Genomic DNA, 16,911 nt, shown 5'->3' on the forward strand with positions numbered 1-16,911 from the left:
GGGAACTAAGTCAGGGGATTTTGGTGTGTGCCAACGTGTGTATCTCGGCAGCTACATGTGTTTCTTGTGCTCTTTCTTTGGCTGGTTTTACGCTCATTTGTTCTCCTATTCAAGTTTGTTTTTATTTTAACTTTATTATTTTTTCACTTTTAAAGATGCCTGTTTGTTTTCTAGTGAGAGAGCAGGAAAGGATGTGGATTTGGGAGGATGGGAGGAGTTGGGGAGTGGGAACTATAATCTACATATATTGTATGCTTAAGAAAACTATTTTCATTTAAAAAAATTTAACAGTTAAAAAATTGCTCTGTTAGTCACACTGGCTTGGTTTTGTTAACACGTTAAAAATAAATTCTTACTCTCACTTATGGGATAGTTTTATAACATTTAGCTATGAAAGAATAAAAAAGACATATAAAATGTAAAGGGCACCATTTTTAAAGATTTAGAAACAGAATGGAATTTTTTTAAAGGTGGATATTTTTAGTGTATTTTGGTTTTGACATGAAATTTCTCCCGTGGAACTTGAACTCCAATGTGGACATTGGTTTTGGAGATGATACAAACTTTAGGAGACAGTGTTAAGTTGAATTTATGTCAGTAGGGTCATGCCATGGAAGATGTAAAATTGTATATGGTCTGGTTTTGGTCCATTTCCTGTCATGATGTGAGGAAACTCTTCTACCACACCTACCTGTCACCATAATGTTCTTCACATTGGTCTTTGGCAAAGTAACCATTAACAAAATCCTTTGAAACCACAATCCAAAACAACTACTTCCATCTTAATTTGTTTCTGGTGACAGTTAATCACAGTAACAAAAAGACAATCAGGGGCTGGAGAGATGGCTCAGAGGTTGGGAGCACCGGCTGCTCTTCCAGAGGTCCTGAGTTCAATTCCCAGCAACCACATGGTGGCTCACAACCTTCTGTCATGAGATCTGGTGCCCTCTTCTGGCCTGCAGTCATACATGCTGTATACATAATAAATAAAATAAATCTTAAAAAAAAAAAAAAAAAGACAATCAACAGAGTAAGTCACAATATCTATCTATCTATCCATCCATCCATCCACCCACCCACCCACCCACCCATCATCTATCTATCTATCTATCTATCTATCTATCTATCTATCCATCCATCCATCCATCTATCTATCTTACTTATGTATATTGAAAATTCCAATCAAGACTACATACATACAAAGGCATGTATTCTACCACTTCAATTTTCCTTCTTAAATATTTCTTATACAAAGTATACGTATTTCCTACACTGTTATGCTGAATATTCAACAGGCAAAGTTTTAACACAAAATACTAACATACAGAAAAAAAAAATGTATGTTGTGAGAAGTAATTGTGTACCACCAGATGTTTATCAGCATTGCTGGTCTTTGTCTACTACATCCATTAACTACTACCAAACTCTAGTTATGAGAACAATAAATGCCCAAAGAACAAGCTTAATATACACTGGCTGGAAATATTGTTGTGTTTATTTGGTAGTATATAGTTGAATGTGTGATTTCCAATAACATATCGAACAGTTCCATCTGGAAATTAACATGCAAGTTACATAAACTGAAATTTTCTCCCCCAAATTTATGATATATAAAATGTTGAACTTTTACTGAAAATTTTTCACATATTAAAAGGATACATGGTTGCATGGAAGACCATTCCTCTAATCCAAGCTCTCAAGAGCACGAGGCAGTATGATCATGAATATGAGAAGAGCCCAGGACACAAAGGATTCAAAGTCAGCCTGGCCTGCATAGTGTACCTCCTTCTCTGAAAAGGTGTGATCACACAGACAGTGCTCACAGTAACGCATGGCCAGTTTGTTACAGTGCCTTCACAACTGCTTCTACTTTCTACAACTGACTCATGAGCATGAACACTGAAAACCTGAGTGACAGGGAGGAAGTCTCAAATATGACAGAGGAAATGCCTGTGCCTCACAAGTGCGCCGTGACTGAGCCACATCCCAGGTTCAACCAATTTTAAAAATTCAAACATGTTCTCACCTTCACAAGTGATGTCATGCTTGCTAACATGGGAGCGTCTGTAATCTGTAGACTGATGGGATTTCTAATATGTGTGTATACAGCTGATACTGAAATTCTTATACTGATGCAGAGCCAGATGAAACATGGTACCCATCCATACTCCTGTATCACGCTCTTGTGCTTTATTATCATTTTGTTGTTTCTCATGTCAGTTGAGTTTCAGGTACTATTTAAAAAGCTTCTGTCATGCTTTCCTTTCTGATGGTTTAACAACAATATGGCGTCTACTGTCATTAAGATTTTCTCATTTTTTTGTGACAGGATTTCACTATATAGCCCTAGCTGGTCCAGAACACACTATGTTGACCAGGTTAGCCTCAAACTCACAGTGATCCACACAACGATGCTGCCTCCTGAGTGCTAGGATTAAAGGTGTGCACCACCACACCTGGCTTTCCCAATCTTTTAGTTTGGTGTCTTGCTATGCAGCTAAACATCAAGTCCAAATAAGTCTCTGCCAAGATCACCCACATGGGTCAGGATGAAAACCTATACCTGGCTAACTCACTTCCTGTATATGCAGTATATGCATCTTTATGAGGTTTTTGATATAGGCTGAGGTCTGACTTAGGTATCAAAGTTTTTGGTGTTATACATATTGATAAAGTCTACCTGTAGGAGCTTTCCTGCCCACTGGATGCACTTTATGGTTTAAAAAAGTGTTCTAGCATTCTTTATATTGGAAGGGCCATTCACCTGTACATACTACATGATGTCACATGGGATTCAACCACATGAAGTCTTCTCACATTCCCTAAATTTACTGGTCTGTACATGGAAATGAGCTAAAGCAGGGAGCTTTCTCACTTTATTTTCATGGGTTTTTTGCATCTGTATGAATTCACTGATGTTAAGTAAGGTCTAATTATATGGTAAAAAGATTTTATGTGTGTTCTCTGATGCCAGTTAGGGCCTGACTTTTGTGTCAAGCTTTTCTGTACTGTTTATATTCAGGGTTTGCCACCTGCATGTGTTTTCAGATGCCGAGTGAGATCTGACTTGGTATAGAAAGCTTTCTTGCATTCTAGACATACGTAAGGTTTCTCCCCTGTGTGTGTTCTCTGATGTCGAGTGAGTTCATACTTGCACTGAAAGGCTTTCCCACAGTCTTTACATTCATAAGGCTTCTCACCTGTGTGATGTCTTTGATGTACAGTGAGTTGTGAGTTACAGTAGAAAGCTTTCCTGCATTCTTTACATTCATAGGGCTTCTCACCTGTATGAGTCCTCTGATGGACAGTGAGGTCTGACTTGCGATAGAATGCTTTCCTGCACTCGTTACATTCATACGGTCTCTCACCAGTATGAGTTCTCCGATGTCGAGTGAGGTCTGACCTGCACTGGAATGCCTTCCTGCATTCTTTACATGCATACGGCTTCTCACCTGTGTGAGTCCTGTGATGGACAGCGAGTTGTGACTTGCAGTAGAAAGCTTTATTGCATACTTTACATTCATAGGGCTTCTCACCTGTGTGAGTCCTGTGATGGACAGTGAGCTGTGAATTGCAGTAGAAAGCTTTATTGCATACTTTACATTCATAGGGCTTCTCGCCTGTGTGAGTCCTCTGATGCACAGTGAGGTCAGAATTTCGGTAGAAGGCTTTTCTACAGTCTTTACATTCATAAGGCTTCTCCCCTGTATGAATTCTCAGGTGGACATTGAGCTGTGACTTGCTGTAGAAAGCTTTCCTGCATTCTTTACAGTCATAGGGCTTCTCGCCTGTGTGAGTCCTCTGATGCACAGTGAGGTGTGACTTGCAGTAGAAGGTCTTCCCACATTCTAGACATGCATGGGGTTTCTCCCCTTTCTCGAGCCGCTGATATCGACTGAAGGTAGACTTAGAATAGAAAGCTTGTCTACACTCCTTACAGTCATATGGATTCTCGCATGTGTGATATCTCTGATTTTTGCTATAGTGTGACTTCAGGTAAAATGCTTCCAAACATACTTCACATTCATAGGATTTTGTCCCTCGGTGGATCTCTTCATGAATCTTTAGTTCTGCCTTAAGACAGAAGAATTTGTTAAATTCCTCATATTCACTTGGAGAATTTATAGGATTTACTATGATGTTTTGCTTATCATGGTTTCCGAATGACATTTCTCACAATTACTACACTGAAATACTTCTCTCTACTATCTACTTTACTTCATTTAATGAGTTTAGTCAAGGAATGCTATCTTCCATACATTCTATTAGAAATTTTGCATCCTAATCTGTGCCATGACTTGAATAAGTCATGCCTCATCAAAGGATTTCCTATATTCATTGAGCTCATTAGAGTTCCTCTGCAAATGAAAACTTGTGTATTAATAACACTGACTTTGCAGGTTTTTCCTGATTCAAAATGACATGACTGACTGTATTATGGATACTCAGAAGCGCAGGGTAACTGAAGGGTTTCAATTACTTTAAAATGGTCAGATTCTTTTGTAGCCTACATCTCACCAGGTTCACTATTGAGAACTTTGTCATGCCATAGATTAAATTCCTGAGGAAACATTCCTAAAATAGTTTCCACTCTTCGTGTTTGAAGTTGAAATATTGTTTTGAGGGACTTGGCACTGGATCTCTAGTGGGTAGACGGGTAGGAAGAGGGTCATAACTAGGTAATAAGATGGTGAACGTCCAAAGTAGCAGCTTCGTCCTCACACTCCTGACCTGAGATAAAAGCCTGGCAGCTTCAAAGAAAGGCCTGGTGAGCTTCTTCTGCCAGCAGGGTATCCTGGTGCTGGATCGCCAACAAGTTCAAGGATGTATCAGTACATGTTCACACCAAAGTTATGGTCTATTGGCCACTCGGTCTTTGTTTAAATGGACCGACCCTAAATTAGGGGACCAAGACCCCTCAAACACCCTTAGAACCCCCAAGTCCTCAACAAGAGGCTGGATTTCAGGCTCCTGGGGCCCCCTTGGCTCTACAGAGGTCTTTCTCTGTGTGCCTGCTGTGCTTCCTCACCCCTAGTAACCTAGTCACAGCCTTCTTCACCGGTTATCTGTCTGATGCTCCCTTGAAGCTGGTTGTTGCACCTACGATACTTCCTGCCTTGCCTTTTTTTTTTCTTTCCATTCTTTTACTGTCAGAGAAAATGAGCCCAATCAAGACACAGTTTGTGCTCACATCAGCTTTACCTACTTCAACAAGTTCTTCATTTGATGTATTGCTGTTGATTTCAATTTGCCAGAAATGTCTGTCTCCATTTTTCCGGCTGGTCTCAACCAGGCTACTCATTTTGTTGACACCTGAAAATATTAAAATTGTCAGTTATCATGAATTGGACACAAGCTCTATACAATTCAAACACAAAAGTAAAATAGTGCCTTCTTATCATCACATTTGAACTTTTTTGTTTCTGTTCTTGTTTTTAGAGACAGGATTTCTCTGTGTAGCCCTGGCTGCCCTAGAATTCACTCTGTAGACCAGGCTGGCCTTGAACTCAGAGATTTGCTTGCTTCTGCCTCCCAAGTGCACCACCGCCGCCCAGCTTACGTTTGAACTTTTAAAATATCATCTTATAACTGTGCACATCCTAGTCTTTAATGAACTGGAAAAACACTAAGAGGTAATGCGGTTCTCTGCTGCACTGTTGCACTGTTGGAACACGGCAATAAAACACCCACCACGTCTCAGCTGCGGGGTTTTTATACCTTTCACTCTTCTACCTGTCCTGAAATCTGTTATCTGACTGTATAACGCCATGCCTCTTTCATATATGAAACACGGAAACTCTCTTCTACTAGCTACCTTAGGTATTGTTAAACATTCTCTCTCCCTAGTACACCATAGAGTAGGGAAAAGATTGTTACTTTGTTTCAATTAGTGTAATTTGCTTTAATAAAGAACAGCAGGATCCTCCATAGGGTTTTATGGGAATGATTTTTTATGAGATATTTTGCTTGTGGCTTGCCTTTACAAATAGAATTTTGTTACTTTGTTTTAAATTTCTTCTGTAATAGTGGCTTAGTATTCATGGAGTTATTCCATTTATGCTTATCACAGAAATTCATAACATTATCTGATTTTAGACTTTGCTTCATAGAATAATCTTGATTGGCAGTTTGTATTTTCAGGGCTTAAAACACCAAAGACTATACTTTCTAGAACTCAGAGTTTCTGTTAAGAGGTCAACTATGATAGTAGACTTATATATATTCAAAAGTAACCACCTGGGTGTGGTGGCACATGTGTTTAGTGCCAGCATTCTGGAGGCAGGGGCATGTGGATCTATGTGAGTTCAAGGCCAGCCTGATCTACATAATGTTCCAGACCAGCCAGAGGTACACAGTGAGATCCTGTCTCAAAAACCAAACCCAAACAAAACGAGCTAACCACACTTTTTGCTTATAGTTTTCAATATTTTGCCCATATTCTGTCCTCTTGTTGTCTTAACTAGAATGAGGAATTGTTCTCAGTGTCTATCAACTTGAGGTTGTAAATGTCATAGATTTGGACACCTATCTCCTGGCCAAGACTTGTACAATATTCTATACTAATTTCATGAAATACGTTTTCTGTTGACCTTACTCTCAATTCACTGCTTAATAAAGATTCAGAGGGATTGGGAATTTATCTCAGTGGTAGAGCGTTTGCCTAGCAAGCACAAGGCCCTGGGTTCAGTCCTCAGCTCCAAGGGGGGAAAAAAAAGATTCACAGATTGAAGATCTCATAAAACTACCCAAGAGCTCTTCAGTCTAGTAGTACATATATCTGTTCTGTTTTTTCCCCTTATTACTATGTAATTGTTACAATTGCTCAATGTTGTCTTCCAACAAATTCCTGGTATTCTTTCTTCCTCACTGTGTACTTTCCAAAGAGTGTTTTTGTTGCCGTTGTTTTTGTTTTTAATTTAGCTTTTCTCTGCCAAGATCTGTAGTTGGAAGTTTTCCTGTGCCCTGCCCAGTCCTGCATCCACTCAGACCCAAGAAAACACACAGAGGCCTGTATCAATTACAATTGCATGGCCATGGCCTATGGCTCAATTTTTTTGCTAGCTAGCTCTTATAACTAAACTCAGCACATTTTTATTAATCTATATGTCGCCATGTGTTCTGTGGCTTTACCTGTGTGCCATCACATGCTGCTCCCTGGGCAGTGGGATGGTGTCTCTCCAGTACCCCCTCAACCCATCCACTACAAAGATCTGAGAGTATATATTTTTTTCAGAATCACTCTGCTGAATTTCTCACCTAAGAAGCTGAATTCTCCACGAAAGAGTTAAATTGACCTTGTACATGTGGTTCACGTGGGTGCACATGCAGTGTGTTTGTGTGTATGAACATGCGTGCACACACATGGGGAGCTTAGAGGGTGAACCTCAGGTATTGTTTACCTTGTTTGAGACAAGGTCTCTCAGTGGAACCTGAGGTTCACCAATTTATGAGACAGCTGGCCACTGAGCCCAGGGATCTGCCTGTCTCTACCCCCAAAGCACCAAGTGTACAAGCATGGGCCACCAAGCCATGTTTTAATTCCGATACTGTGGCTGTAGCCTTTGCAGGCAAGCACTTTACTGACGAAGTTCTCACTCTCTGGCACTTGACTTCATTCACCTATCTGTCTGAATACTCCCGGCTTTTGAGTGATTGCTCAGTGTTTTCTCTCCAGACACTGACCTTTGTGACTCTGACTTCAGAGTCACACGGCCTGGGAAGAACCGCTCGTTCAACCCTGCAGCTTCTGATGTCCTCTTTCTCACTTTTCTTAAGAACTCCACAGGGACACAACCACAGCCGAACCCACCTCCTGCTTGGCACCAATTTCCAATCAGCTTCTCTATCTAGTCTCAAATTTAAATCCACATGTGTATTTTATGGCAAATTTGGAAAACAGTCATCGCAAAGTAAAAGTGAAATAAATGAAAAACTCTTTAATATTCTCCCCTCTGAAGCCCCGTACTCTTCCCTCTGCTCCTGATAAACATTCCCTCTGCTGCTCATCTCCCCACCATACGCCATTCCTTTGCTTCACTTTTCACACACTAAATGCAAGTATCTTAAGAGGAGATGCGTTTGTGTGTGACTAAGTATCACGATAATTGCAAAGACAAGCACTGGTCAAAAGTCAGTGTTGAAATAATGTCAATAAACCCCTAACTGAAAACATCTGGTAATAAAGGGAGGGAGGAGGCACAACTGAAGACCCAGGACAAAGAAAAGATATTCCTCAACATCAAGAAACTGGCAGTTGAACACACAGAACTTGGGGGAAACTGGATAAAACAAGTGTGTGGTCCGTGAGGCTAGCTGTCCTCAAGTCTGGGTTTCGATGAAACTTGCTGAACAGCCCAGTATGAACAGCGTCTGATGGTCTCTGTGCTCCTGTCTTCTCTCGCTTTTCAGCAGTCACTGACCTGAGAGGTCCCAGACGGAGGCGTCTGCTGGGCTCCATGGCCCAAGCCCATGCTCTAAGTTGAAGATCAACTCAGGTTTGGTCATGCAGTGCCCTGCGAATGAGAAATAATGGACAGATTGTGACAAAGTGCTAATCATGACCACTGATGGAACTGTGCAATGTTGAATGATTAGAAACTTCTTTCTTCCCTCCTTCCTTTTTTAATAGATTGGAAGTTAAACCTATGGCCTTGCACATGGTAGGAAAGTATGCTGTCAACTGAACTGTACCCCTCCACTGATTGGAATGTTGTCCCCAACTGACATTTAAGTCACGATTTTAAGAAGCCTCAAAGGGAAGACTGGATGGTGGCAGAGTGGCTTGCTCTGAAGGATGAGGACCTGAGTTCAGTCCCCAGCAGTCATTTAAAGCGCTGGCGGAGCTGCACACACACCTTAAACCCAGGGCTTTAGAGGGTGGACACGGGTATTTCTGGGAATGGCTAGCTACCAGCTGAGCTCCAGGTTCAGTGCAGGGTACTGTCTCAGGTGAACAAGGCAGAGAGCAGCAGAGAAGAATGCCTGACATCCTTCTCTGGCTTCCATGGACACCCACATACCTATATGACCATGCTCCATAGATTCATACACATACACACACCAAAAACCAAACAAACAAACACCAAGGAACAAAGGAAACTTCAAGCAAACAATGAAGAAGAAAACTCAAGGAAACTGGATAGTCTGCTATTTATGGTAAGTTAAACAAAGATAATGTAGTCATTAAAAAAAGAACCACCCAGAAGACTTGGGAGAGAAGAGCTCAACTGATGAAAAAAAAGGAAAAAGCAGCACTTGGGATTGTGGTGGTATTTTACTTGTACTGAAATGTGAATGGCGTCCAATGTGGTGGCAAGAGTTTCCACCTAAAAACTGAGAAAAAACATTCTAAAACGGAGCTAAAAACAGTTCCTAGTTGTCTCTCTCAAATGAGCGGCAGCTGCCGGTTTGAGCTACTGGCGGGTTCCTAGCGTGTGCACTCGGCCTGCAGTATGGCGGGAATGAGGCCTCTGCAAGTGGCACATTAAGCTGCATGGTGGATTTAGCCTTTGCTAGTACAAGACAAAAAAAGAGGTTTTTGGGCTACACGCTGCTTGGCTAAAAGCATAGACCCACGATAGCTCCCAGAGCTGGTGGTAAACGTACCACCACTGCCATGTTGGGAAGCTGAGGTGGGCAGAGCCAGCAGCCACAGCTGCTGCAGTTTAAAACAATAGATTCACAATAAGACAGTTTCAGATGTAATAGTTTACAATGTGTGTAAAATATAGGTAGGCTTGAAAAAGACAAAAAAGGTGATATATACAGTTATATAAACAAATACATAGTTTAAAAAGAAAAAGTCTTTAAAGAGACAGTAAAATTAATAGAAAAAATAAGCCATGTAAAGATGAATATTACACAGAGAATCTGGATTGTGTTGTCTTTGGGATTTTTAATTGCAGAAAAACATTTGATCGTAAAAGATTTTGAGTTAAACCAATATGTATATTTTAAAGATACCTTGACTTCAAAATTTGGATGTAAGGATGTGTTGCTTTGGAAAGGAGACTCTGCTTTTGTTTCCACAGAAAGCCAGAGGCTATGGATTTGTTCCAGATTAAGATACATCAGGTTTGACTAGCCAAGACCCCCTGAAAGATCTCCGATGACACCATGGCCCAGATGATCCAACATCCAGAATGGTTTGAAGGCAACTGGCTCAGACAATACAGCCTCATGGACTACTCCATAATCCTAAAATTTTCTTTGTGTCCCCATAAGATACAGCGCCCCCCTCCAGCAGGAAGTAGTAAGAGAAGCTAGGCCCAAATTCCCAAATTATATGTAATTTTACTTTGTTAAGGTTAAAACCTTCCTTTTTGGAAAAAAAGAAAAAAGAAAAGGGGAAGTGCTGTGGGATGATCTGTATGTTAAGTGTGTTGCTGATTGGTCAATAAATAAATCACTGATTGGTCCGTGGCCAGGCAGGAAGTACAGGCGGGACAAGGAGGAGAATAAAGCTGGGAAGTGGAAGGCTGAGTCAGAGAGACACTGCCAGCCGCCATGATGACAAACAGCATGTGAAAATGCCGGTAAGCCACGAGCCATGTGGCAAGGTATAGATTAATGGAAATGGATTAATTTAAGCTGTAAGAACAGTTAGCAAGAAGCCTGCCATGGCCATACAGTTTGTAAGCAATATAAGTCTCTGTGTTTACTTGGTCGGGTCTGGCGGCTGTGGGACTGGCAGGTGAGAGAGATTTGTCCTGACTGTGGGCCAGGCAGGAAAACTCTAGCTACATGGGATGGGAGGCAGAGGCAGGTGGATCTCTGTGAGTTCGAGGCCAACCTGGTCTACAGAGTGAGTTCCAGGAAAGGCGCAAAGCTACACAGAGAAACCCTGTCTCAAAAAACCAAAAAAAAGGTACACCCCCCCCCACCCCCCCACCCCCGCTTTCTTTTTTTGCTTTTTCGAGACAGGATTTCTCTGCATAGCTTTGCGCCTTTCCTGGAACTTGCTTTGTAGACCAGGCTGGCCTCAAACTCACAGAGATCTGCCTACCTCTGCCTCCCAAGTGCTGGGATTAAAGGTGTGCACTACAACTGCCTGGCAACATGATCCTTTTAAGAAAACAAACATTTGCATTATTTGTGTTCCAGAAGAAAAGAGAATGGGTATAAAAATAAAAACATAGATAGGCGTATCCAATGGACCCTAATATATTTTGACCAACAAATCATTTTGTCTCACATTACATCCAAACTAGCAAAATTCCGAGACAAAGAGAATCCTAAAACCACAAAGAAGGAAGTCTAAAGTTGCTCCTAAATGAACACCTATGTTACAGGAACAGCTGGGTTCTCACCTGTCACTTTACATACTGGCTATTATAATGGTTTCAAATCTAGACATGGACACAAATTAGATGCGAATGACAGATCTAATATCCCCAACAAATAAAGATGTAAATAATCTCTACAGAATAGAAAATGGAGCAGATGAGGACATAACTATTACAATATGACCATGTGTGACTCATACCAGAGACACAGTACTTCCGTATAGAAATGAACAAGCATCCAACACTCTGTACACAGTTAAAGATCAAAGCAAAATCCAAGCATACTTAGTATGGATCAAAAATGGACTTCAGAGACCAGGTGGGGAGGTGCTGGTCACGGGTCTGCCATGCAATTAGCAGGAAACGCTCAAGAGAAGGAAACGAGCTGACTGGAACATACTTCGCATGGGTACTGAAGTATCAGCCTCTATCTCTGCTCCTACTGAAATGAGCTGAGAAGTCCTGCTCTGCAGTGTGTTCCCAGCTATAAGGCTCTTCCTCCACAGAGGATCCAAGTGAAAAGGCCAAAAAAGAATGCCAAAGAAACCTCTGACCTCCTGGAGCTAAAACACATCTTTCCTCCTTTCGAGTTCCCTCCCCCATGGCGTCAGTGGGCTGAGAAGGTGACAAGCCCATGTTGTCACCAGATTCTCAACAAAGGCTTCAGAACTTACGGTCAGAAAGTAAGTTCTCTTGAATAAATCATTCTATGAAACCTGGGTATTTACATGCTATGGAAAGGGACCAGACCCTTTTATACCATAGACAGAAATCAACTAAAAGTGGATCATAGAATTAAATTTAAGACCTGAAACTAAAACTCAGGACAATGATGCTTGTGGAGTCTTTTAATATATGCCAATCCAGCCTACAGAAGCAAAATCACCAGATGAGATTACATCAGACTAAATGTCATGACTAGTGCATGCCTAGAATGAGAAAATACTGGCGAAGTATTTACTCAGCAAGCAGTTAATTTCTAGAATATATACGGATCTTACTCACTAAACACAGAAAAGGAAAGAGCTCATTAAATCTGAGCAAATACCTCAATTGATATTTCCCAAACATGGCATATAAATATGTTTACAAGTAAAAAAACGAAAGAGATTTTCCCAAAATGACCTATCGCTGAACTATAGAGAGAACGTTATTTTTATGATACAAAATAAAAAAATGTTAGAAACTTACACAAACAGATGGTAGCAATATATATTAGTGCAGCCACGTGAAAATACAGAATGGTGGTCCTAAAAACTCGACCCAGAATGACATCAACACTGTCCCACTGTTGGCCGTATACCAAGAAAGTGACATCATGTTTGCAGGGAAATCTGCACAAAAGTATTGAGAGCCGCTGGTAGCAAAAGTCCATGGAGTATACAGCAGTGACAACTAGAGTTCAGAAGATCAACCTATCAGAACTAAGGGTTCTGTTAGAGGAAACCATCATGCAAGGCGTTATGGAATTACTGCCTTTTGAATGAACTGGCTGTCTCTTGTAAACTTCTTGTGCAATAACAGCTATGATTCTCCCCATTTAACATGCATCTCCATGTTATGTGTACATGTAATCTCACGACTGCATCTCAGTCTTGGGCACAACTTTCCCTATACATTTGGGGTAACTGGATAACTGTTTCCTGCTGTGTTGATTTTTCATAACATGTATCTAGCCAGGGCCATTCTCCAGACAAAAGTATTTCAGCAGAGATACCTCTTTCCAAGGACAAAACTGCACATAGATAAACATTCGCTCCTCTCACTTACAGATAAGAGAAAAGAACCACTAACAATTAAATCCTCAACTCCTTACGTTCACCCTGGGTTATTTACACAAGACCCTAATTTAAGAGATTTACTGCTCACATACCTGGGATGATGTTTTAGCCACTTGCTAGTTACTGAGTTAAGGTGGTTACTTCCCACTGACCCAAGGAGATTGCCCTCAAGGCCAGGCAGATGATAGGCGCCAAGCTTCTTTCTTGTGCAAATTAAGTTTTAACTCCTGCTCAGCCAGGGGCTATTCCTAGATTCCCTAACTGATCTTAGCCTTTAGTTGACCCTACCAGAGAACTCCCCTTTAGTCACTCCCCTTTTGGGTTGTAATTGGAAGCTGACATTTATTGCTTTATGTGTGGATCCTTATCACCTCTCTCTGCGACCCTGAAAACTTCAAACCTCGAATTGCTTTGCCAAAGAATTACTGCATGTGTATATATACTGGTTTTTGGAGAGCACTAGAGAGGAATGATTGAGAAGAACAAAGATGAGGACTAGATGGGAAGAACTAGATAGAGATGAGAGAACAGCAGAAGGGACTGAGAGCAGGAGGGACTGAGAGGAGCTAAGTATGAGAACAGAAAAGAAACTGTGTAGATAGAATTGACTTAGAAGAATAAAGTGAATGGACTAAAGAACTCAGTGTTATGGTGATATTTTATTTGTACTGGAATGCGATTTTATTCGTATGTTAATAAATAAAGTTGCCTGGGGGTCAGAGCTAATAGCAAGCCATAGCAGAAGTCTGGCAGTGGTAGCATACGCCCTTAATCCCGATCACATGACAGGCAGATCTCTGTGTGTTCAAGGATACCACCAGCATGGAGACACACGCCTTTAATCTCAGTACCAACCATAGAAGACCTGGAGGTCCGTATAGATGGACAGTGATAAGGAGGTCATGTGGTTGGGTTTACAACTAATGAGAAGGCAGAACAGAAAGTCTCTATAAAGACAGATACACGGGAAGTAGTGCACTGGCTGAGGAGGAGAGCAACGGCAGAGCAGGGTAAGGTTTTTAGCTCTTAGCTAGTGCTCTGACCTCTTGGGCTTTTTAACTCTGCAATTGGCCCTGTGTTTCTTATTTAATAAGACTGTTCATCTACACAGTGTGCTTAGATTCTTTGTATATCCCTCAGATTAGAATCCTCAGCTGCGCCGGGCGGTGGTGGCGCACGCCTTTAATCCCAGCACTCGGGAGGCAGAGGCAGGCGGATCTCTGTGAGTTCGAGGCCAACCTGGGCTACCAAGTGAGTTCCAGGAAAGGCGCAAAGCTACACAGAGAAACCCTGTCTTGAAAAAAAAAAAAAAAAAAAAAAAAAGAATCCTCAGCTGCTTGTAGCTTCTATTCTGGACCCTGTTAGAAATCCCCTCAAGGCAGGCACTTGGGGGTATTCGTTACAAAAGCATTCTTCAACAAAGGAATGTCAGTAGAGAAATGTGGCACATATAAATTTAAAATAACAGAACATTCTGTCATAGGGACAGGCATATAGGGCATTCTGTTACGCTGTAGCATGGCTATTATTCTGGCTTGAAATAATTGGCACCATCTTAATACACAGGATGATCTTGGCACAAAGTCACGGCAATGTAATGAAAACTACGCAGCAGATCTCTAGGGCTATGGATGGCACAGGATTGGGAACATTCCCTTACAAGACTATCCTGAATGTCTCTGCTCAGATGCCAATCTGGGGACACTTTTGCCAACTGTAGGCTGGTAAAACTGTAAGTAAAAATTAACTAGGGTTGGAGGGTTTTTTTGCTTTTGTTTTTTGTATATCTGAGAACCACATTTACTATCTAAATAAACCCAATAAACTCATATATTCACCAAACATTGATGAAATCTTTCTTTGGGCAATAAAACTCCATCCATATTTGGAGCAAATACATTTTTCCTCTGTCTCTCCAGGAAAGTTACACTATGAAGATGAAATATGTCAGGGACAGAATGAAAAGTCTTCCATGTTCTCATTATACTTGCACACTAAAGTTGGCTTCAAACAGTTAAACAATAGGTCCTACTATGAGAAAAGGTACAGGGGATGGAGAGATGGAAAAGAGAAGGTAAGTATTAACGGGGCATGTTAGGAGGGAGGAATAACATAAGTTCTACAATACTATTGTACACATATGGATGACACCAACTGAATACTTCAAAGTAACACCAGAGAGATTGTAAATGCTCCCAATACAAACAAGTGATTCCAGAGCTGATACACCATCAGTTAACACCAATCAGATCATTATACACTGTGAGCACTACCAAGCTAAACTGTTCTTCATAAATGTATATCATTGCCATTGTGAAACCTCAGTAAACCCCCCCCCCCCACTCTATCCCCTACAGACAAAGAGAAGCTTAAACCAGGATTCCTAAGTGTAGATAAGAACTTAGACCCTTTTTTCCCAGGTTGCTGTATCTGCTACAGGGATTTTGAAAAACACAGAGTCAGGATATTTGACCAAAAGACTAAAAAAGGGAGGTGGGTTGAAATGAATTCTATGGTCTGTGCCTTTAAGAACTAGCCTCACAAAGAAAGGGGAGCGCTCCTTCCAACCTCCCTGCTGTGTGTGAGAGATTTGGAACCAGCCTCCCTGCTGAGGCTTGTAAACTTAGAATACACCTCGCTTTTGCATTCTGTACCTAAAGTCTCCAGTGGTGGCTTTGGGGACACGATCTGGGCATAACACAGGCCAGTTTGGGCTATAGAGATCCTGTCTCAAAACCAAATGAGATGGAAATATGTTGGCACATGCCTTTAATCTCAGCACTGGAGATAAAAGACCCAGACACAGTTCCCCCAGAAACCCAAAAGAGCTGAGGAAAGAGATATCTTAAAAATGAGTCAGTTCCCCCTTCCTGGAGAGGGTAAAGACAGGTGTTTTCAAAAGAACAAAGTCAGGATGTCTGGAGGTAACTGATTAACTACGAGATGCCCCTCTCCAGAGATAACATGACCAGATCCCGGAGATGAGTTGTAAAACTCCAGACAGGGCAAACAGATAAGGTAAAATAAGACAAAGTCCAGGCCCGGGAAAGACTGGACCAATCAAGGATGGACCCGTACTAACTGTAAGGATTTGGTCCTTATTTACGTCCTTAATTACGTCATCAGCCTTTGCCGGCTTCCCAGCCTAAAAAGCGGGTAGGCCCTCTGTGGGCTCTCTGTCCCCTCTCCTTTGTGCTCCTTCCCCCGTCGGTCCCCCTCTCTCCCTCCCCCCCCCCTTGTCTCTCTCTTTCTGTGTCTTTCTCTCTCTGTCCCTGAGGTGTTAGCTTCGGCCCCCATCTTGGTCCTTTTCCACCATTTTCAGCCCCTCTAGGGTTTGGAGGATGCGGCGGGCCACACTCTTGCTGAAGTGGCTGGGCCTGACACCGTTTCTCTGCCTCCGTAGATCTTGGTCATGGAGCCAACCCCAGCACCACCTCAGAGGTACAGGTGCCGTGCTGTGGAAGCAGCTCGTGTGTAGAACCAGTTCTCATCATAGGGGGCAAGCTCTTTATGCTTGGCCAGCTCGACTGTGTCCACCCATTTGGGGACTTTCAGCTTCATCTCCTCCCCCCCAATAAAGCTCTAAAAAGGTAACCATGGCTGTGATTCTTTTAATCAGCACGCTCCTCCGCCAGCATGGCTGCCACGGGCAGCGACCAGCCACGAGGGGCAGCGCTGTGCCGTAACCAACATTGGTGCCGTGACTCGGATACACCACTGAACACCGAGGACCTGCTGACTGCTGCTGCTTGCCACCTCTTCCCCCATCCAGTGAGACTGCGAGACTTGGAGCGCATGCGTGTCCCTTGCTGCCTCCGCTGGACCCCCACACCGCTACCCGCCAT

General features: G+C 42.1%; 2 protein-coding genes across 3 annotated transcripts in view; both read right to left on the reverse strand.

Moving 5' to 3' along the window:
• The window catches only part of LOC128120594 (zinc finger protein 25-like), a 97,322-nt gene that overhangs the window by 36,464 nt on the left and 43,947 nt on the right, over window positions 1-16,911 (reverse strand). The window contains exon 6 of one of the 2 annotated variants that reach the window (XR_008221911.1): window positions 8,204-8,513. The exons of the other annotated variant lie outside the window; for it this stretch is intronic. The gene's annotated coding sequence lies outside the window, so the exon portion shown is untranslated. Of the gene's footprint in view, window positions 1-8,203; window positions 8,514-16,911 lie in introns of those variants that run through there. 2 annotated transcript variants of the gene reach the window in all.
• Window positions 1,469-8,513, reverse strand: LOC128120614 (zinc finger protein 73-like). The gene is made up of 3 exons (XM_052754773.1): window positions 8,421-8,513; window positions 5,207-5,313; window positions 1,469-4,074 (listed from the first exon to the last, which is right to left on the reverse strand). Exons 1-3 carry the CDS (start codon window positions 8,503-8,505, stop codon window positions 3,019-3,021), a joined length of 1,248 nt encoding a protein of 415 aa, XP_052610733.1. The 5' UTR covers window positions 8,506-8,513; the 3' UTR covers window positions 1,469-3,018.

The sequence above is a fragment of the Peromyscus californicus genome, unplaced genomic scaffold, assembly GCF_007827085.1.
Source record: "Peromyscus californicus insignis strain IS unplaced genomic scaffold, ASM782708v3 Scaffold_11__1_contigs__length_118956290, whole genome shotgun sequence".
In the NCBI taxonomy this organism is placed as follows: Eukaryota; Metazoa; Chordata; class Mammalia; order Rodentia; family Cricetidae; genus Peromyscus; species Peromyscus californicus.

Bases quoted from the DNA above. Each gene is read 5' to 3' on its own strand.
- LOC128120614 (XM_052754773.1), bottom strand. From the start codon at position 8,505: ATGACCAAACCTGAGTTGATCTTCAACTTAGAGCATGGGCTTGGGCCA. The intron at 5,314-8,420 runs GTCAGTGACTGC...TAATATTTTCAG, and splicing joins CTCCGTCTGGGACCTCTCAG to GTGTCAACAAAATGAGTAGC. The intron at 4,075-5,206 runs GTAGGTAAAGCT...TTCTGTCTTAAG, and splicing joins CAAATGAAGAACTTGTTGAA to GCAGAACTAAAGATTCATGA.